Source organism: Vipera berus (assembly GCF_964194415.1).
Source record: "Vipera berus genome assembly, chromosome: Z".
Taxonomy (NCBI): Eukaryota; Metazoa; Chordata; class Lepidosauria; order Squamata; family Viperidae; genus Vipera; species Vipera berus.
Window position 1 is genome coordinate 39,035,297 of NC_138205.1, and position 18,016 is coordinate 39,053,312.

An 18,016-nucleotide genomic window follows, 5' to 3' on the forward strand; every position below is an offset into this window, starting at 1 on the left:
GGGGAAAGAAATTGAAGGATGGAGATGCAATGTACCCCTGTAGTAGATATGCCAACAACAGAATGATTCACAAGTAGTGAAGAAAAACAGTGCTCTAAGGAGAACTTAAGTGCTCCTCAACCCAGTACGCCCAGTGTTCTAGCTGTACAACCGAGTTTCTAAAGCAGGCAATAGGACACACACAGACACACACCGACACCCCACCCCCACCCACCCCCGTTCATTTTCACTGAGGCCCCACTGGATCTTGCTGGTCGCCCAGTCCAGAGAGACACTCCTTTCCCTGGCGAAGTTCCTGCTGATGTGAGGTTATGTATGATGCTTCCCCTCTAGCCAACACCTTGTCGAGCCCCAGTTGCTGCAGTTTCTCCACCAGGTTCAAGCTGAAGATGCTATTCGGACTCTTCTCGGGTTTCTTGCGCTGCAGCGGACGCAGTCCTGAAGTCCAATCAGCAAAGCGCTCCGAGCGGTAGTGGCACCGTGAAACCAAGGAAGGAGGAAAGCAAGAGGAGAGGCTTGGATCCCTAATAACCCGGGGCGGGGACACGAGCGCCCCTCCTTGGCTCTGTGCAGAAATGCCTCGCTTTGTCAGGAGAGTCACCAGTCCGAGCTCTTTCTCTTTCTTCTCCTGCCTGCGTCGTGCCTGAAGGGGGGGCTGGGGAGGGGAAGACGGGCTCAGCCCCATGCAGGGCCCACAAGAGGGCACAACTGTATTATAAAGACTAAGGAGGAGGAAGAGGAAGAAGAAGAAAAAGAAAAGCCAAGCATTTAGTCTAAAGGCTTTAATATGTTTGGGTTAGGTGCTTAATTGCAAACATACATTCCATCCCACCTTGCTTTGTTCTGCAACAGCCTCTCGATCTGTGCAGGCTGGGAATTCTGGCAACTGGGAAGTTTCCTCCACAGAAACTCTTTAGAGCAATGTCTAAATTGCATGGTATTTTCTCAACCAGGTGCAGATGCCCGTGATTACCTGGGCCCTGAAAATAGTAATTTCTATATCAGGAAAGGAGCACATAGCGGAACAAACCACATGGAGAAAGCGGCTTACTCCGCCCCCTTCCGTTCAGTCTGCAAAGGGAAAACGATGGAAAGTTTTGCAGGATGTGGGCTTGTGCTCCTTTTCCGCAAAATCCTCCTGCTGGTGCGTAGGAAAAGAGAGTTGCCCTAATGTTTTAGGGCTTGACTGAGTACCTCCTTTCCTAATTATATCAGCAGCATTTTTAAAAAGGTACCTTTTGCTTTCCTTTCAGCTAATTGAGGGAGGGTTCTTTCAATTCATATGGGGAGTGGCTGCCTCTGCTTGTGCCCTTGAGGCTGGCTGAGAACTACAGACTGACCCTTTAAGGCCCAATCCACCACCATTTTATTTTTATTTGGGCCTTCTGCAAAACAAAAGAAGGGTCGGAACTAGCACAGCATCTGAAATCAACAGTACCGTGTCAGCCATAACACACACTTTTCAGCACTCTTGTGCTACAGGAGGGCTGCCTTCTCTAACCTGGCCCCCTTCAAGTGTGTGGGGACTACATGTCCCAAAGTTCCTCAGCCATGCCATGACTGAAGCAGCGCCTGCTTTCTAAAACCAGGCACCTGTTCTTGGCGTCCAGGAGGAAGACATTTCCATCTTGGTACCTGATAGAAAAGATGGTGAAGACAGAAAAGCTCTGAGACATCTATTAGTACTATAGTGGCTCCTAAGATTACTACCAATTTGTTTTTTTGTTTTTTTTATTGAGGCCACAGGTAGGGAACTACTGGCTATTCAGCCCCTTTCTATTTCTTCAGTGACGAATATATTTTTTACAAACATATTCACACACATACACCTAGGGCAGTGGTGGGATTCAACCGGTTCACAGCACTTCAGCAGAACTGGTAGCTAATTTTTTGTTGCCCAGGCCCAGAATGGACTTCTGGAAGAGAACTGGTTGTTCACATATTTGAATCCCACCACTGACCTAGGGGATACTAAAAAATAGGCCACGTTGACTATTGTATAAATTTCATTAAATATAGTGTACTTTTTTCCCTAACAACTTCCTTACTTCTTTGACACATGATGTTTCAGCATTCCTAAAACTGAAACATTTCCCTTTAAAATTATCGATTATTATTTTATATTAATTGAGGGGATGCTCACCAATGGAGGTAGGTGATAGGATAAGACCTCATCCCTGTGCCATCTGTCTCTTAATTTTGAGTTTTGTATCATTTTTTAATTTTTAATCTGTGTATCTTAAATATTTTAACAAATTGTAATTATTTTGTTTTGTAGTCTGTAAGCCACTTAGAGGCACTTATAGGAGAGATGGGTGTTAATAAATAATAAACATATTGTGATTGGCCTATGAGGCCTGGCTTCTGGTTCACCCTGTATATCTTAGTCATGAAAACCAGCTACGTTACTGTGGCTGGTCACTCTCTCCCTGCCCACGCCACCCTACAGGGTTGTTCTTATGGGGAATAAAGGAGGAGGATAGTGTACTGCAGGCATGTCAAACCTGCGAGGTCATGTGACATAGCATGACGTATCACAACTTTTTCCCCATTGCCAGCAATGCGGTTTCGGCATGACACATCCGGCCTGTGGGCCGGCAGTTTGACATGCCTGGTGTATTGGATATGTTCGCTGCCTTGAGTTATGTGTAAAAACAATAAAGGCAGGATACAAATAAATAAATTATCAATAGGTTCCAGTAGTTTGGATTTTCTCTTTTTTCTATTGCATAGGTTCTGAAATAGGTTTTGTGTAATGAAATACTCAAAATTTAGAGAAGATGTTCCAGGCACAGATATGACACCACCACTGACATCATTTTCCACAGTGGAATGGCTCCTTGCCACCCTTCCCCAAATATTAAATGTGACCCCTGCCAACTAAAGATTGCCCATTTTTTGTTTGGTTCAGACAGACGAATGACTCAGTGAGGTTTAACAGCAAAAGGTTTATTCAATACACATATGTCAACTGACAACTGTCAAATAACTCTGGCTTTTATACTCGAGCTGTTTAAACTGTATCCAATCACAAGCCCGGGTTTTCCCGCCTTTACAACATTAACCAATAATTGCACCAGAATCTCCCGCTTCAAAGGAACCTACTTTGCAACAAGCTACTGACATATTTGCAACAAAGCTACTGACATAACATTTTTGCTCTAGGAAAAGGTGTCAATAGCATTAGTTTTGACTTTGTTAGCTATCCATTCTTATCTTTCTGAGGACAGGATCAGCTGAAAATTCAGCACTGAAAGTCAGCATCACAAATTTCATTTCAGTTAGTTGGCAGAAAAGCAGAAAGGTTGGCAGTGAAGTCTGCAAAAAAAATTAGTGGGTTAAAATCTTGCTTTCCCAGACAGGCCGAATTTAGTTGCACATTTCAACCGCCGAGGATGGCTGCGGGGTTTGCAAACTGCTATAGCTAAGGCTACACTGAGATTGAGTAGCATATGGTTCAGCAAACCATGGAAGCCCCACTATTGTTTATTAATTAAATCATAATATGGTGATCTGAACACAGCAGTTGGATTTTGTTGACCTGGGCTGAATGTTTAAGCTTGTCATGTACAATCAATCACAATGTTGTGGATAAATTCATATGTCTCCATGTAACCCAGGATTATAACAGCTGTAGTCCAATATTTTCTAGTGAGTGACAGAAAAACTGACTTAAATAAGCCCCTTCATTCATTTCCTTGTTCTTTTCTTACATTGCGCTGTTTAGGAGAATGGAGACCCGTATGCTTTGCTTATCACCCAAATCCTCATCAAAACCTTAACATTAACCAAACAAAGACAAAGTTCTCCAGAACAGAGAAGTTCAGAGCAACTAAAAGCCTATGAAGAAGTATTTGAGCAACTGCGTCCAACCTTAATGTTGATTAAAGCCAGATGCCTGTGTTTCATTATCCCACAATGACTTTTCATGAGCTGCCCAGCAGGTGGTTTCTTAGCCAGGGCTTCATCTGGGCCGAGCCTCAGTTGTCACCAGTCGACAGTTAAGCAAGATGCCCCTAAGCATATGCAGAATACTATGTGTGTGTGTGTATGTATGTATGTATATTTGTGTGTGTATGTATTTGTGTGTGTGTGTGTGTGTGTGTGTGTATGTATGTGTGTATATATATATATATATATATATATATATATATATATATATATATATATATATATATGCATGCATATATACAATATATATATACATGTGTGTGTATATACATATACACATACATGTGTGTGTGTGTGTGTATGCATGCATGTATAAAAATTGGTTGCTTATCATGCCAATTTTCTGGGCAGGCTTGATCACCAGAACTCATTTTAAATCAACCCCAGCACTAAAGTGTTATAACTTCCTCTTCCCAGGTCAATGAACTTTCATTCTCTATTGCCTGCAAGGCTTTGCTCCTCCCTGCAGCCATTATCCAATGAGCTTGGGTCCTCTTTTCTCCAACCCAGGGTCACTCAGGAGGAGATGAATCAAAGAGGGAAGTTCTGTTGCTGGATGGAGAGAAAGGGAGCAGCAAGCAAGATGTCTTACTTCAGGCCTCCCATCCATGTGCCCAGAAGTTGCCCATATCAGGAGAGATGCCTGAAGCCAGGATTTGACAAGGAGGAAGGGGGAGAATGCAAGACGAGAGGTAGAAAACAAAAATCACAGATGTGCACATACACATCCTTTAGGTAGGAAATGGCCTTGCCACGTAGGAGAAGGAGAGATGGCTGGAAAGCTTTAAGGGAAGGGCAATAGGATGCTTACCTGGGTGTCACCATGGTAACCTCTTTGATAGGGTGCATGATGCAACAGGTGATGATGGTGAAAGTAGGCGGGGTCTGGGGCAGATTGTTAACGGAGTGAAAAACTAAACGGGACAGGAAAACAAAGGGTTAATGAGTGAGCAGAATGGGATGGGAGCCATGAAGGTGGACAAACATCAAGGGAAAAAGTGGAGGGAAAAGCTTCTATGAACAATAGGGCATTACATTTCATCCAATTTGTCTGCAATGATTCATAGCCTCCAGCTGGAAAAGATGTGGGCAACCTGTGGCTCCCAAGATTTTACTCAACTACAACTCCCAACATTCCTCCCTGTGGCTAAGATTGGCTGAAGCGGCCAGTAATGATTGTCTGCGAAAGTAAGGCAGTGTTTCTAGACCTCAACAACTTTAAGATGCATGGACTTCAATTCCCAGAATTACAAAGCAATTATATTGCTGGCTTGATTATTCTGAGAATTAAAGTTCATGTATCTTAAATTTGTTGAGGCTGAGAAACACTGAAGTAAAGGAGGACAGGTTGCCCAGTAGAAAGTTACACCTGGAAGTCTTCTCTCACATTCTCATGACCCCACCTGATTCACTGCCACAAGGACATTGCCAAAGCACCCATGGTATATACTACTAATGCTGAGCTGGACCTCACCAACAGGCACATATTCCAAGTATCACAGCTGGCAAAAAAAAATCATGATTGCTTTCTTGCAGGAAAGATGAGGTGATGCTTACTAACTTTCAGGATTTCGTCAAATCCTCAAAAACAAGCTGATGTATACCATTTGGAGTGATGCAACTCAGCCCACTCACCAGTTGGCCTTTCTTTGGCTTTAACAGGTGTTGAGGTAGCAAGGGAAGACAAGGCGCTGCCATCCAGGTCATCTTCTTCTAAGTCATTTAGATTGTGGACCTCTTCAAGATCAGTGTCAAGCTGGCGGAAATCTTTGGTAAGTACACCTGGTCGAGGGTCCAGGATTCCTGCCAGGTGAGGCCGGGCCAGCTGCTGCCAGTGGTGCAGGGTCACGGAACCTAAGAGGCACAGAGGTCTATGTGAGTTTACTGGATCCATTGGCAAATCCCAGCAAAAATCATTTGCAGCAGGCCTAAACAAGTAGGGGGAATTGCAAGCCAACATTACAATGAGAAATAAAAATTTCCAAACTACGTGGATAACACGTGAAAGGCAGGAGGGAATCCTGTAAGTTTTAAGCCCCATGCTGGATACCTAGTCCAATCTTATTACCTGCAAAGAACAGCATGCCCTGGGCCCTTCTGACATGGCCAATCCTATTGCTAGCCTACCTTCAAAGATGATAGAAATGGGAGTTTAACCAGTACAATATTAAATTACCAGTCCAACTGGTTGTTACGGATGGGAACAAGGTGCCTTCTTGCTCTTTCCTTCATGAAGCTAAATGTTTAGGGATGGCTCTAAACCAAAGATGTCAAACTCGATCGCGTCATGTGACATTTCGTGATGTACTGTGATGTTTTTTACCTTTGCGGAGCTGGGCTGGGCGTGGCCTGCGCATGATGCATTTGGCCTGTGGACCACCAGTTTAACACCCTTGCTCTAAACAAAGGCAATATTCCAAACAAGGCAGAAAAATTGACTGTATTGAAGTCCCTTAGGCAGTCTGAACTACAGTTGTCATAGAGTCACTGTCATGGGTTCTTTTAAACTATACCTAATTTGATGAGTTCAAGTCACCAAAAGACCTAACAGAATACCCGAGCACTCAAATACTATTTATTCAATCAATCAATCTTTATTATGGTGAAGACAAGCAATTTACTCATTAGTCTCCACTCTTCCCCAATACTGCTACAACTCCTGCTAGTATACACCTGCTACTCCAACTATTTTTCCTTGTGATTATTGCTGGAGAAAAACAGCTGTCTGTAGCTGCTTTACTTCCACATTCCTTCAGTTATTTCGCAGCAAAGCTTTAATAGTTTATCTTGCTATGCTGACTCAGGAGACGGCTTAAATAGAAAGGAAGAAAGCATAAATGGTGGCCATTTTCTGGGTAGCCAACTATCTCTCATGCCTCACTTTTTAATTAAAAAACAACAACCTTGATTTCACTGTCTTTTCCATACTGTGATAGGAAATCAGTGTTGCACCCAGCATATAATATTGAAATGATAAGCTTGTAGTGTCAGATATCATCTGGTTAACCATGAATTGGTATCTTTCATTTGTTGCAGGCAGATGAGCAGTTATAATCAGTTATTACAGGGAATTCCCAACCCCAGAGAGGTAGTTGTCTAATTGTAATGAGCCCAAATTCTGTTGCTAACAAAGAGAGTTATTAAATGAGTTTTGTCCCATGTCCTTTGTTAATACCATGTTTCCCCGAAAGTAAGACTTACGCCCAAAATAAGCCCTAGTTTGATTTTTGGGGGTGGGCCTAACATAAACCCTATCCCCAAAACAAGCCTTATTCCAAAAATAAGTCCTAGTTTTGGGGCGAGGCAGACAAGCTAAAAGTCAAGCAAGGGCAGGGTATGGAGCTGCCCCATGTACCTGCACCCACTTATCTTGCAGCCTGCATTTCTCAGTCAGAGGTCTTTCTGGAAGGCCACTGCAGCCAAGAACCAAGCTATGGATTTAATCCATAGCTTGGTTCTCAGCTGCAGTGGCCTTCAGGAAAGGCCTTTCACTGTGAAGTGCAGGCCGAGCTCTTCTCAGCTGCAGAATGAAGTTGTTCCTTCGGCTGCAGAAGAAGTGGGCTGGCTGAGTGGGGCTGTTGGTGCCAGAGATGAGTGGAAAAGACACCTCCCCTCCCCTGTAAAATAAGACCTGGTGTCTTTGGAGGCAAAAATAAATAAATAAGACCTTATTTTCGGGGAAACATGGTATAATAATAATGCTGTTGTTGTAAGGGACTTTGGAGGTCATCTAGTTCAACCCCCTGCTCAGGCAGGAAACCCTATACCATTTCAGACAAATGGCTGGCCAGTCTCTTCTTAAAAACTTCCAGTGCTGGAGCATTCATGGCTTCGGGAGTCAGGTTGTTCCACTGGTTAATTGTTCTAATTGTCAGGAAGTTTCTCCTTAGTTCTAGGTTGCTTCTCTCCTTGTTTAGTTTCCATCCATTGCTTCTTGACCTGCCTTCAGGTGCTTTAGAGAATAGCTCGACTCCCTCTTCTTTGTGGCAGCCCCTGAGATATTGGAACACTGCTATCATGTCACTCCTTGTCCTTCTCTTCATTAAACTAGACATGCCCAATTCCAGCAACCATTCCTTATATGTTTTGGCCTCCAGTCCCCTGATCATATTTGTTGCTCTTCTCTGTAGTCTTTCTAGAGTCTCAACATCTTTTTTACATCATGTTAACCAAAACTGGTTAACTGGTTAAGTGAATCTGACTCTCCATTGATTTTGCTTGTCAGAAGTCACAAAAGATAAACCTAGGGCCCTGCAACTATCATAAATATGAACAGTTGCCAAGTGTCCAGATTTTGATCTCATAACCATGGGGATGCTGCAACAATCATAAATGCAAAAACAGTCATAAGCCACTTTTTTCAGTACCTACTGAAGTTCAATAACTTTGAACAGTCATTAAAAGAATGTTTCTAAGCCAAAAGTGCTTCTTTTTCAATGATGCTACATTTTTGTTCTTTTGGGAAGCAGAATCCAAGGTGGTCCATCCCTTCATGATTTTTGATGCGCATACTACCTAAGGCTATGTTAGATGCATCCATTTGTAGGTTAAAGGTTTGGGAAAAATCCAGCCCTTTCAACATTGGCTTCCCATACACTGCATCTTTTATTTTTTTGAATGCCTTCCAGCATTCTTTAAACCACTTTAGCCTTGAGGATTCTTTCCTTCTCATTAGGTCTGTAAGGGGTTGAGTCACAGTAGAAAAATGAGGTATGAACCTTTGATAATACCTCATTAGTCCTAAAAACAATGCACATCTTTCTTTGTTTTGGGGGCTTCCACCTGTTTCAGAATTCCAACCTTTCCCTGTTCAGTTTTTATCTCCCCCTTTCCAACCATGAACTCCAAATACTGATATCCCAAATGGCACTTCTCTGGGTTTATAGTTAGAATGTCAATTATTAAGTGTTGGAGGTGTTCTTGCCAGGTCTTGCTATATATCAGGATATATCTAGATAGGTAGCACACCATTCTCCTTGACCTTGTAAAATCTTGTTCATTAAACTCTGGAAGGTAGCAAATGCCTCTTGTAGATCAAAATGCATTCTTTTGAATTGAAAGAGATGAATAGAATTGAAAGATGATGTTGTCTCTTTGGAATAGTGTTCCAGTGGAATTTCCCAATATTCTTTGATTAAATCCAAGGATGATAAATACTTGGCTCCACCTAGGTCATCCAAGAGATAATCCACTCTGGACATTAGACACCCATCATATTTTGCCCCTTTGTTTATTTGTGAGAAGTCTACACAAAATCATATTTCTCCATTTGGTTTTGAGACTAAATCAATTGGAGAATACCACTGACTTATAGATAGTTCTACAATGTCATCTGGGGCATTTGTCTACTTCAACTCTTCAGGAATCCTATTGAAACACTTGTCTAATTGGTTGGATTTAACCCATTTCTATTCTGTGCTCTACTAAAGCAGTTAAACCTGGTTGTATGGTGAACATACTGTATGTTTTCAATCCCATAACAATTTTTCTAAATCTATTTTTGACTGTGTCCTAGGTCACAATTAGTATGTATCTTTCCATGGGATGGCTGCAGAACCACTTGTTCCAACAATTCTGGATGGCTTTATTTCAGTACAAGGAAAGCCATCCCAGGTTCAGATCCATTGTGTCATTTCCTCAAAACGTTAGCATGGTAGATTTTCATTTTTCTATCTTCCAGTTCAATTTCATAATTCACTGACTCAGTTCTTCTCTTTACTATGTAGGGACCTTGCCTCTTAGCCTCTAATTTGCTTTCTTTACTAGGCGATAGCAACAAATACTTGCTTTCCTTACAGTAAATTGTTTTGCCTTTAAACCTTTACTACAGACTCTCTTTTGTCTTTCTCTGCCTATCTCTAAATATTTGTGGCAATGTGCCCTAGGGCTTTTAACATTCCCGAGTTATAATATATATTTGGGGTCTTCTATATTGTCACACCAGCATTTCTTAATAATGTCTAAAACCCTCAAAGTTGTTTCCCATGAAATGGAGGAGGGGACTAAAATTCCATGGATGCCTGAGGAATTTTCCTGAATGCAAACAATAGAAAAGACAGCCGCGTAACCAAAAATATTGGGTCTTAGCTTGCATATTTCTTTTTTTTTTTTTTTTATTGAAAAAGTTTTAAAATACAATTTTCCTTTAACAAACCCACCTTCCCCCTCCCTACTCCCCCCCTACCTCCCCCCAACCTCCCCTCCCTCCATCCCCCCCTCCCCCCCCCGACTTCCCAGAGCTAAATACAAGGTATATATCTATAAAAAGGCAATCATAAGCATCCATATACTACCCACTATAAAATCTAAAATCCATTACTCTCTAGCTTATATAGGATAAGACACACCTTAACAATATTGACTATATATAAAAAACTAAAAGAAAAAAGAAAAAAAAAACGAAAGAAGACTTATTCGAATGCTACATAAAACTTCTTAACCCTATACTTGTTCTGGATAAACTCAATCCATTTTCTCCATTCCATAATATAGCGTTCTTGCGAATGATCTTTCAAATAGGCCGAAATCTTCGCCATCTCTGCCAGGTCGGAAACCTTTAAAGTCCACTCTTCTATGGTCGGCAATTCCTCTTTCTTCCAATATTGGCCTATCAAAAGTCTTGCTGCCGTAATTAGGTTCAACATCAACTTAGTGTCCACAACTGTAGCGTCTGCAATTATTCCCAACAAAAAAAGCTGCGGACAAAACTTTATCCTCTGTTTAAAAATCTTCTGCATATTCCACCAGACTTTTATCCAAAAAGCCTTAACCTTCTTACATGTCCACCATATGTGAAAATATGTTGCATCTTCATCACCACACCTCCAACATTTAGGCTGGTAATTCGGATACATACTTGCAAGCTTTTTAGGATCTAAATGCCATCTATAAAACATTTTATAAAAGTTCTCTCTTAGATTTTGAGCTTGAGTAAATTTTACGTTCCTCACCCAAATCTTTTCCCACATGTCCATTGTGATAACTTCTTGGATGTTTTGGGCCCATTTTATCATACAATCCTTAACAAGCTCTGTCTCTGAATCAATCTCTATCAATGCAAGATATATCCGTTTGATATGTGCTGATCCCTGATTTCTAACTTGCTTTATCAAATTTTCATCAGTCATTGTAAAACCATTTTTCTGGTCTTCTTTCCACCTGGCCCGTAGCTGAATATATTGAAACCAATTTTGAACAACCTTCTCTTCTCGCAAGAGGCTATATGATTTCAAACACCAAACATTTCTTTCCAAAGTTAAAATCTCCTTGTACGTAGTCACATCATGTTTGAAGCCAGCATGAATATTTTCTATTGCGTGTTTTGGAATTGCCCACAATGGTATCTTGCAACTCAACTTATGCCTATACTTCTTCCAAACTCTCAGCAATGCCTGTCTTAAAATATGCACCCTAAACACATTGTCTACCTTCTTATCATACAACAAATATGCATGCCAGCCAAACCACAAATCATGGCCCTCAAGATTTAATAACCTCCCTTGCGTCAAATTAATCCAATCACTTATTCCTACTAATGCAGCAGCTTCATAGTATAATTTAAAATTAGGCAGTTTAAGACCACCTCTCTCACAAGTATCCTGCATAATCTTAAGTTTAACTCGTGGTTTTTTCCCTGCCCACACAAATTTATTGATACCACGCTGCCATTCCTCCAAATTAGAATCTTTCTTAAGAATCGGTATCATTTGAAACAGAAATAAAAATTGGGGCAGGACATTCATTTTCACTGCTGCAATCCGTCCCAACAAAGACAATTGCAATTTTTGCCAACTCTCCAATTCTTTTTGAATTTTCCCCCATAGTTTTTCATAATTATTTTTATATAGCTTTGTATTAGAGGGCGACAAAATCACCCCCAAATATTTAACCCTCTTAACAATCTCAAATCCAGTTAATCCTTCTAAGAGAGCCTTCTGTGAAACTGTCATATTTTTAGCCAAAATTTTAGTTTTCTGTGTATTTACCTTAAATCCAGAAACCTTCCCATATTGTGTTATTATCTCCATCAGGTCCACAACAGAGTGCTCTGGCTGGGTCACTGTAACAACCAGATCATCTGCAAATGCTCTCAATCTATAATCCTGATCCCCAACTTGTATCCCCTTAATTTTTCCCGAACTCCGAATCTTAACCAATAATATCTCTAATGTTAACACAAATAACAAGGGCGATAACGGACACCCCTGCCTTGTGCCCTTCTCAATGTTACATGCTGCTGTCAGGCTATTGTTAACTATGATTCGGGCAGTTTGTTTTTGATATAATGCCCTAATCGGCTGTAAGAAATTTTCCCCAAAGTCCATTTTATCTAAAACTTTCAACAAAAATTGCCAATTCAATTGATCAAAGGCCTTTTCAGCATCTAAAAAAATTAGCGCTGCAGAGATCTGGTTGTGCCTTTCCAAAAACTCTAAAACATCAACTATATGTCTCACATTATTTTTCATTTGCCTACCACTAATAAACCCCGTTTGATCCCCATGAATCACCTGTTGCAGAACCCTCATCAGTCTATTAGCCAAAACCTTAGCAAATATCTTATAATCTGTGTTCAAAAGCGATATCGGTCTGTAATTTTTAACTTGAGTAGCATCCTGGTCTTCCTTCGGAATCAAAGAAATAAAAGCTGTTCTCCAAGATGGTGGCACCTTTCCCTCCCTCTGAATTGTCTGAAACAGTTCCTTTAACGGCTTTATCATCTCAAATTGCAAATTTTTATAATAGGCTGCAGTCAAGCCATCCGTACCTGGCGCTTTATCCAACTTCAATTCCTTAATTGCTGTAAGAATTTCTTCTTCTGTAATCAGTTGATTAATCCCCTCTTTTTGTACTTGCGTAAGAACTGGGATGCTAGCATTCTCCAAATATATATCAATATCTTTTACATTAATTTCCTCTTTAGTATATAATTTCGAATAAAAATCCACAAAAGCATCCTTAATAAGATTCTGTTGAAACACAACCCTTCCTTTATACTCAATCTTATCTATATTAGAGGCCCTTTGTTTTTTCCTCAGTCTATAAGCTAACCATCTGCCTGGCTTATTAGCGTTGCAAAAAGTATTATGCTTAGCAAACCGCAGATTGGTTGCCACTTGATCTGCCATTAATTTATCAAATTGTCCTCTTAGCAGTCTAATAGCCTCCTTAACCTTCACATCCTCTGGATTCAGAATCAAAGCCTTTTCTTTTTCCTTTATTTCATTCTCCAGTTCTTTCCTTCTAGTTTCCATTGCACGTCTATGTCTATTATTCATATATATCAACACCCCTCTCATATATGCCTTACTAGCATCCCAAACCATATCCATAGAGGTACCCTTATTCATATTAATCTCAAAAAAATCCTTCATCCGCTGTTTGCATTCTTCCACATTTCTCTGATTTCTAAACAAATTCTCATTTACACGCCATGAGCGCCTGTCTCTTTTCTCCTTATCAATCTCCAACCAAACTGGACTGTGGTCGGAAATAGTTCTTGCACAAATCTTCACCTTTTTAGTTCTCAAAAAAAAATCATTAGTCAACAAAATAAAATCAATCCTCGAAAAAGATTGGTGTCTATCAGAATAAAAAGTATAATCCTTCTCCTGCAAATGCCTCTCACGCCAAATATCTCTCAATTCCAGGTCGTCCTTCATTTCAAAAAAAGATTTAGGCAATCTAGCATGACTTGGAATGCGCTTAAAAGCTCCAGCCTTGTCCAACTGTGCATCCAAGACACCATTCCAGTCTCCCATAAGAATAAAAGATTTATAATCCAACTGGGTAAGCTTTGTGTGGAGCAAACTAAAAAAATCCGCTTGTTGTTGATTAGGTGCATATAATCCAACTAGAAGCGTCTTTTTGCCTTCTAACAACAGCTCAATCATAACATATCTTCCATGCTTATCTACTTCAATTAAGTCTGCTGTTAAGGCACTTTTAACATAAACAACCACTCCATTTTTCTTATTCTCTGCAGAGGCAACAAATTGCGTACCCAGTCTCGAGTTCAATAAATACTTTTGATCCAAAACTCTAATGTGCGTTTCTTGCAAACATATAACATCTATCTTAAATTGTTTTAAATATTGAAAAACTTTCTTCCTCTTCTGCGGTGAATTTAGTCCATTAACATTCCAGGTTAGAAATTTAGTTGCCATGCATATCCTCCCAAAGCTCTTGGAGCACAGCTTTGATAGGGCTAATTTCTTTAGGCCGTGCTCCTCCCACAGCTTGCGTACGTTGTGAAGAATCTGAAGACTTTTGCTGATCTTGTTCTTTTATTTTCTTTGCTCGTTTTAAAGCAGCACGCGTTACTCTTTGCTCTCTAGGATCATCCAAAGAAGTTGTATCTTGATCTACTCCAGGGCCACTTTCCTCTGTTTCATCCTCTTGATGTTCTCCTTCTCCCGATCCCTTTCCAGCTTCCAGAAGTGCTGATGGGGTTGCCTTTAAGACGTTATTGTAGAAATCACGCGCTTGCTTCACAGTAATCAGCCGATACCTTTTACCTTCATGCATCACCATCAGCCCATCCGGGATCTCCCATCTAAACCTTATATCTCTTTGCTTAAGCTCATGCACAAGAAATGTATAGTCCTTCCTTCCCCTTAAAATCCTTGGAGGAATTTCTTTTAAAACCAAGACTTCTTGTTCAGCGATCACCACTTTAGCATCATAGGCAGCTTGTATAACTTGATCTCTAATCTCTCTTTTTGCAAAATAAACCACCACATCTCTAGGCAATTTTCTCTGTCTGGCAATCCATGAATTCACCCGAAACACTTTATCCATAGCTGCTCTTATTTCAGATGCTGGCTGGTTTATCACCACTTCAAGAGCCTCAGAAATCAGCTGCTTTAAATCTTCTTTAATATTCTCTTTTAACCCTCTGATTCTAACAGCAAACTGCATCTGGTAATATTGGGCTAGGCTTAACTCCCTTTCCATTTTGTCTCTTGCATTTTCATTCTCTCGTGCTTTTACTTCTAATATAGCGTTCCTTTGAGCCAGATCATCCATTTTTTCATCTAATTCTTCCACACATCCCGCCACTTTATGCACTGAAGACAAAATGTCTACCTTCATCACGCTGTACTTCTGTTCCATCCTCTCTTCCATTCTCTCCTCCAATTTCTCCAATTTCTCCTCCATCTGTGCAAATTTATCACCGATTGATTGATTGATTGATTCCAAAAGTTTATCCAGAGCATCTCGTAAATCCTTCGGTGTCAGCACTTCAGAAGGGTGCAACGCCTGTAGTGATGATTGTTGCACCGGCGAGGATCCACCGCTCCGAAGAGTTTTAGGGGGAGGTTTAGCCGCCATCTTTTAATCCTCAATTATGACGCACTTTTAATTAAAGTTTAAAAAGTCCAAAAAGCTAGAAAGTATAGTAAAATAATCCTCTTCACCTTTCCCTCTTGCACCGCTCTGCCTGCTCCTTTAAATCATAGTTCTTTCCTCAGGCAGGGATGGTTCGCAGACGCCTGGCTCTGCTCCAAGAAGTTCGGAGCAGAGACGCCGGCCAGCTGGGAGCAGCCCAGGCTTCGGGGGAGTTCAATCCTACAGCCGCCCAAGCTCCAAGCTCAGGCGGCCCCGGAGAACTCTACCCCTACCTGAGACCTCACCCCCTCCTCTTCTCCCGAGGAGGGGGCTTCAATTTCGCCCGAACAGCTGATCGGCGCTGTTTCGGGCGAAAAAACAAACAGCTGAGCCGCGGGCAGCCCGGGAAGGCTGTCTCCGGCGCCGCGCAGCCACCGGAAGTGCATATTTCTTAAGTATAATTTTCAGGTCTGGTTCATCCTTTTACTAAAATAATCTCCCTGTGGATGACAGGGATTTGCACACACTCTCTTTATTCTTAAATCTGCACAAAGCAGTGCTGATTTTTAGAAATTAGATCTTTGATCTGTGAGGATCTCATATGGTGTGCTTATCCTACTAAACATTTTGAACACCAGTTCCTTAGCTATTCGTTTAGCCGACACATTCCTCAGTGGAACTGCTTCTGGGTACTGAGTTGCTTAATCACAGACAACTAGGGTATATTCACTGCATTTACTACATCATGACAGAAGCACTATAATGTTCAGGGTTGTTTTAGAAAAAGGAATGGGGATTAAATGCATTTTCTCCATTGGAACAGGGCAGTAATGAGCCACATCTTTACAAATCCCTTGCCAATAAAATGCCAAGTTCTGTATGTGATCCTATCTCTACCCATATGTCCAGACTGTGGATCTTCATGACTAGTTCCAATATAGCTTTGCAATATTCCCGAGGAACTACTATTTGCTCAATTGTTTCTTTGTATATGGATGAAAACTAATTCAAAACAGCAGCCCTGATTTTCCTTGGAATCTGGGTATTGTCTCTTTGTTTCCTTCCTTTTCTGCTGCTAACCAACAATGTTTTAATGTTGGGTCTTTCTTTGCAAAAGTTTCACATTTCAGAATCTCTATCCCTATGGGTTCACCCCCAGCTTTATTGGCCTTTCTTAAAGCTTTCTCCTTTCTAGCACATCTCACTTCTTTTAAATCGGGATGGCCAGGAAGAATCCTTCCCTTCTTATTTCTGCTCCATCCTCATCCTTGCCTTAGATACTGCCTTCTCAGTATCTTAGCCCCTTCCTTGAATCCTTTCCTGAGCTCAACCCACAGTAAGTGGAAAATCTGTTCCAATCATTAGGTTACATGGTAAGCTGGGGATTACTCCTACCACTGTTCCATGAAGTACCTATGAGTCTTACCAGGAATTTTACATAGTTTAAAATAAACAAGAAACAACCCTTCCCTCAAGGGAACTGGTTGTTCACATATTTGAATCCCACCACTGGTCATAACTCACTTTTTTCAGTGCCGCTGTAACTTCAAATGCTCCCTGAATGAACTGTTAAACGTTGAGGACTACCTGTGTTATTCAGAAATGGTACTCAGAAAATAATGGAAAGCCAAAGGACAACAATAAATAAACAACCCAAAGTACGCTGTTTCTCCAAGTACGCTGCCCCCTTTCCACTAACCTTCCATAGGCTTAACAATTTGAAGCTTATCAGGGAAGCAAGAGTAGGATCCCAAAGAAGTGCCAGAACTGCCTGAATAGTTGGTGCCTATGGATGTGATGCTGCCATTGGGGGTCAGGCACCCACTGAAGTCCTCCGCCTCCCAAGCCAGGCGCTTCAGTTTGCATTCACGTTCCATCTCAAAAAACGAATGCTCAGTGCTGTGGTTCTGCTGGCGAGCAGACAAACTCTGGATAGCAGCTTCCAAGACATGGTGGCCAGGTGTACCTGATGTAGCATCCACGCTGTGGCTAAAATAAAGAGAGTTGTGAAGGTGATCTGATTCTGAAAGCACCACCATTATCATGTTATCGAAGGGGAAAATCCTGGTTCTCCAGATATTGCTGAACTATAGCTCCTCATAGCTCCAATGTGCATAATGACAATGTGGGATTCTGGAAACTGTCGTTCAACTTCTTTGGAAAAGCACAGACTGACAATGATCAATCAATCAGTCAACGAAAAGATTAAAATCTCTCCCAGAAACAGATCCCTGCCTCAAAAAACTTATAATTAAAACTGGATGGGATAGACAAATATGGTGATAAGAGACTAGAAAGAATAAACAAAAACATCTTGCCTTGATTTCACTAAGAGCAAGGAGAGGGCTTTTAGCAATTGCACTCTTATAAGACTTGGACCAAGACATTTTTCACTAGAGGCAGAAGGAACCACAAATGGAAAATAAATTCCCTGGGATTGATAGGAGATATTTTGGAGTACATCAGCAGTTTGACACCAACAAACCTAGGTGTCAAGAGGACACCATTTTAGTTTGCAAATCAAAGTTAGAAAAAACAGTGTCAAAGGAGTCTAGCTGAAAGTTTTTGCCAAAGTAGACATAGCAGTTTAAAAAAATAGGGTGATAAGAGTTGCTCTCCTTGTTTCGTTAAGAGAAATACAAGATGACATGAGGAAGGAATGAGGAGACTTGTATTTCTTTAGCTACCCATTTTTAGGGCTTTTTCATCTCAAAGCCTGTGCCCCAATAGCTTC

General features: G+C 41.0%; 1 protein-coding gene across 1 annotated transcript; it reads right to left on the reverse strand.

Annotated features, from left to right (window-relative positions):
- Positions 1–226: 226 nt before the first annotated feature.
- Positions 227–17,327, reverse strand: LOC308678952 (trafficking kinesin-binding protein 1-like; the record flags this gene model as incomplete). Its single annotated transcript, XM_081346183.1, has 4 exons — positions 227–722; positions 4,763–4,865; positions 5,587–5,805; positions 16,982–17,327. 4 exons carry the CDS (start codon positions 17,325–17,327, stop codon positions 227–229), a joined length of 1,164 nt encoding a protein of 387 aa, XP_081202309.1.
- Between the last annotated feature and the right edge of the window lie 689 nt (positions 17,328–18,016).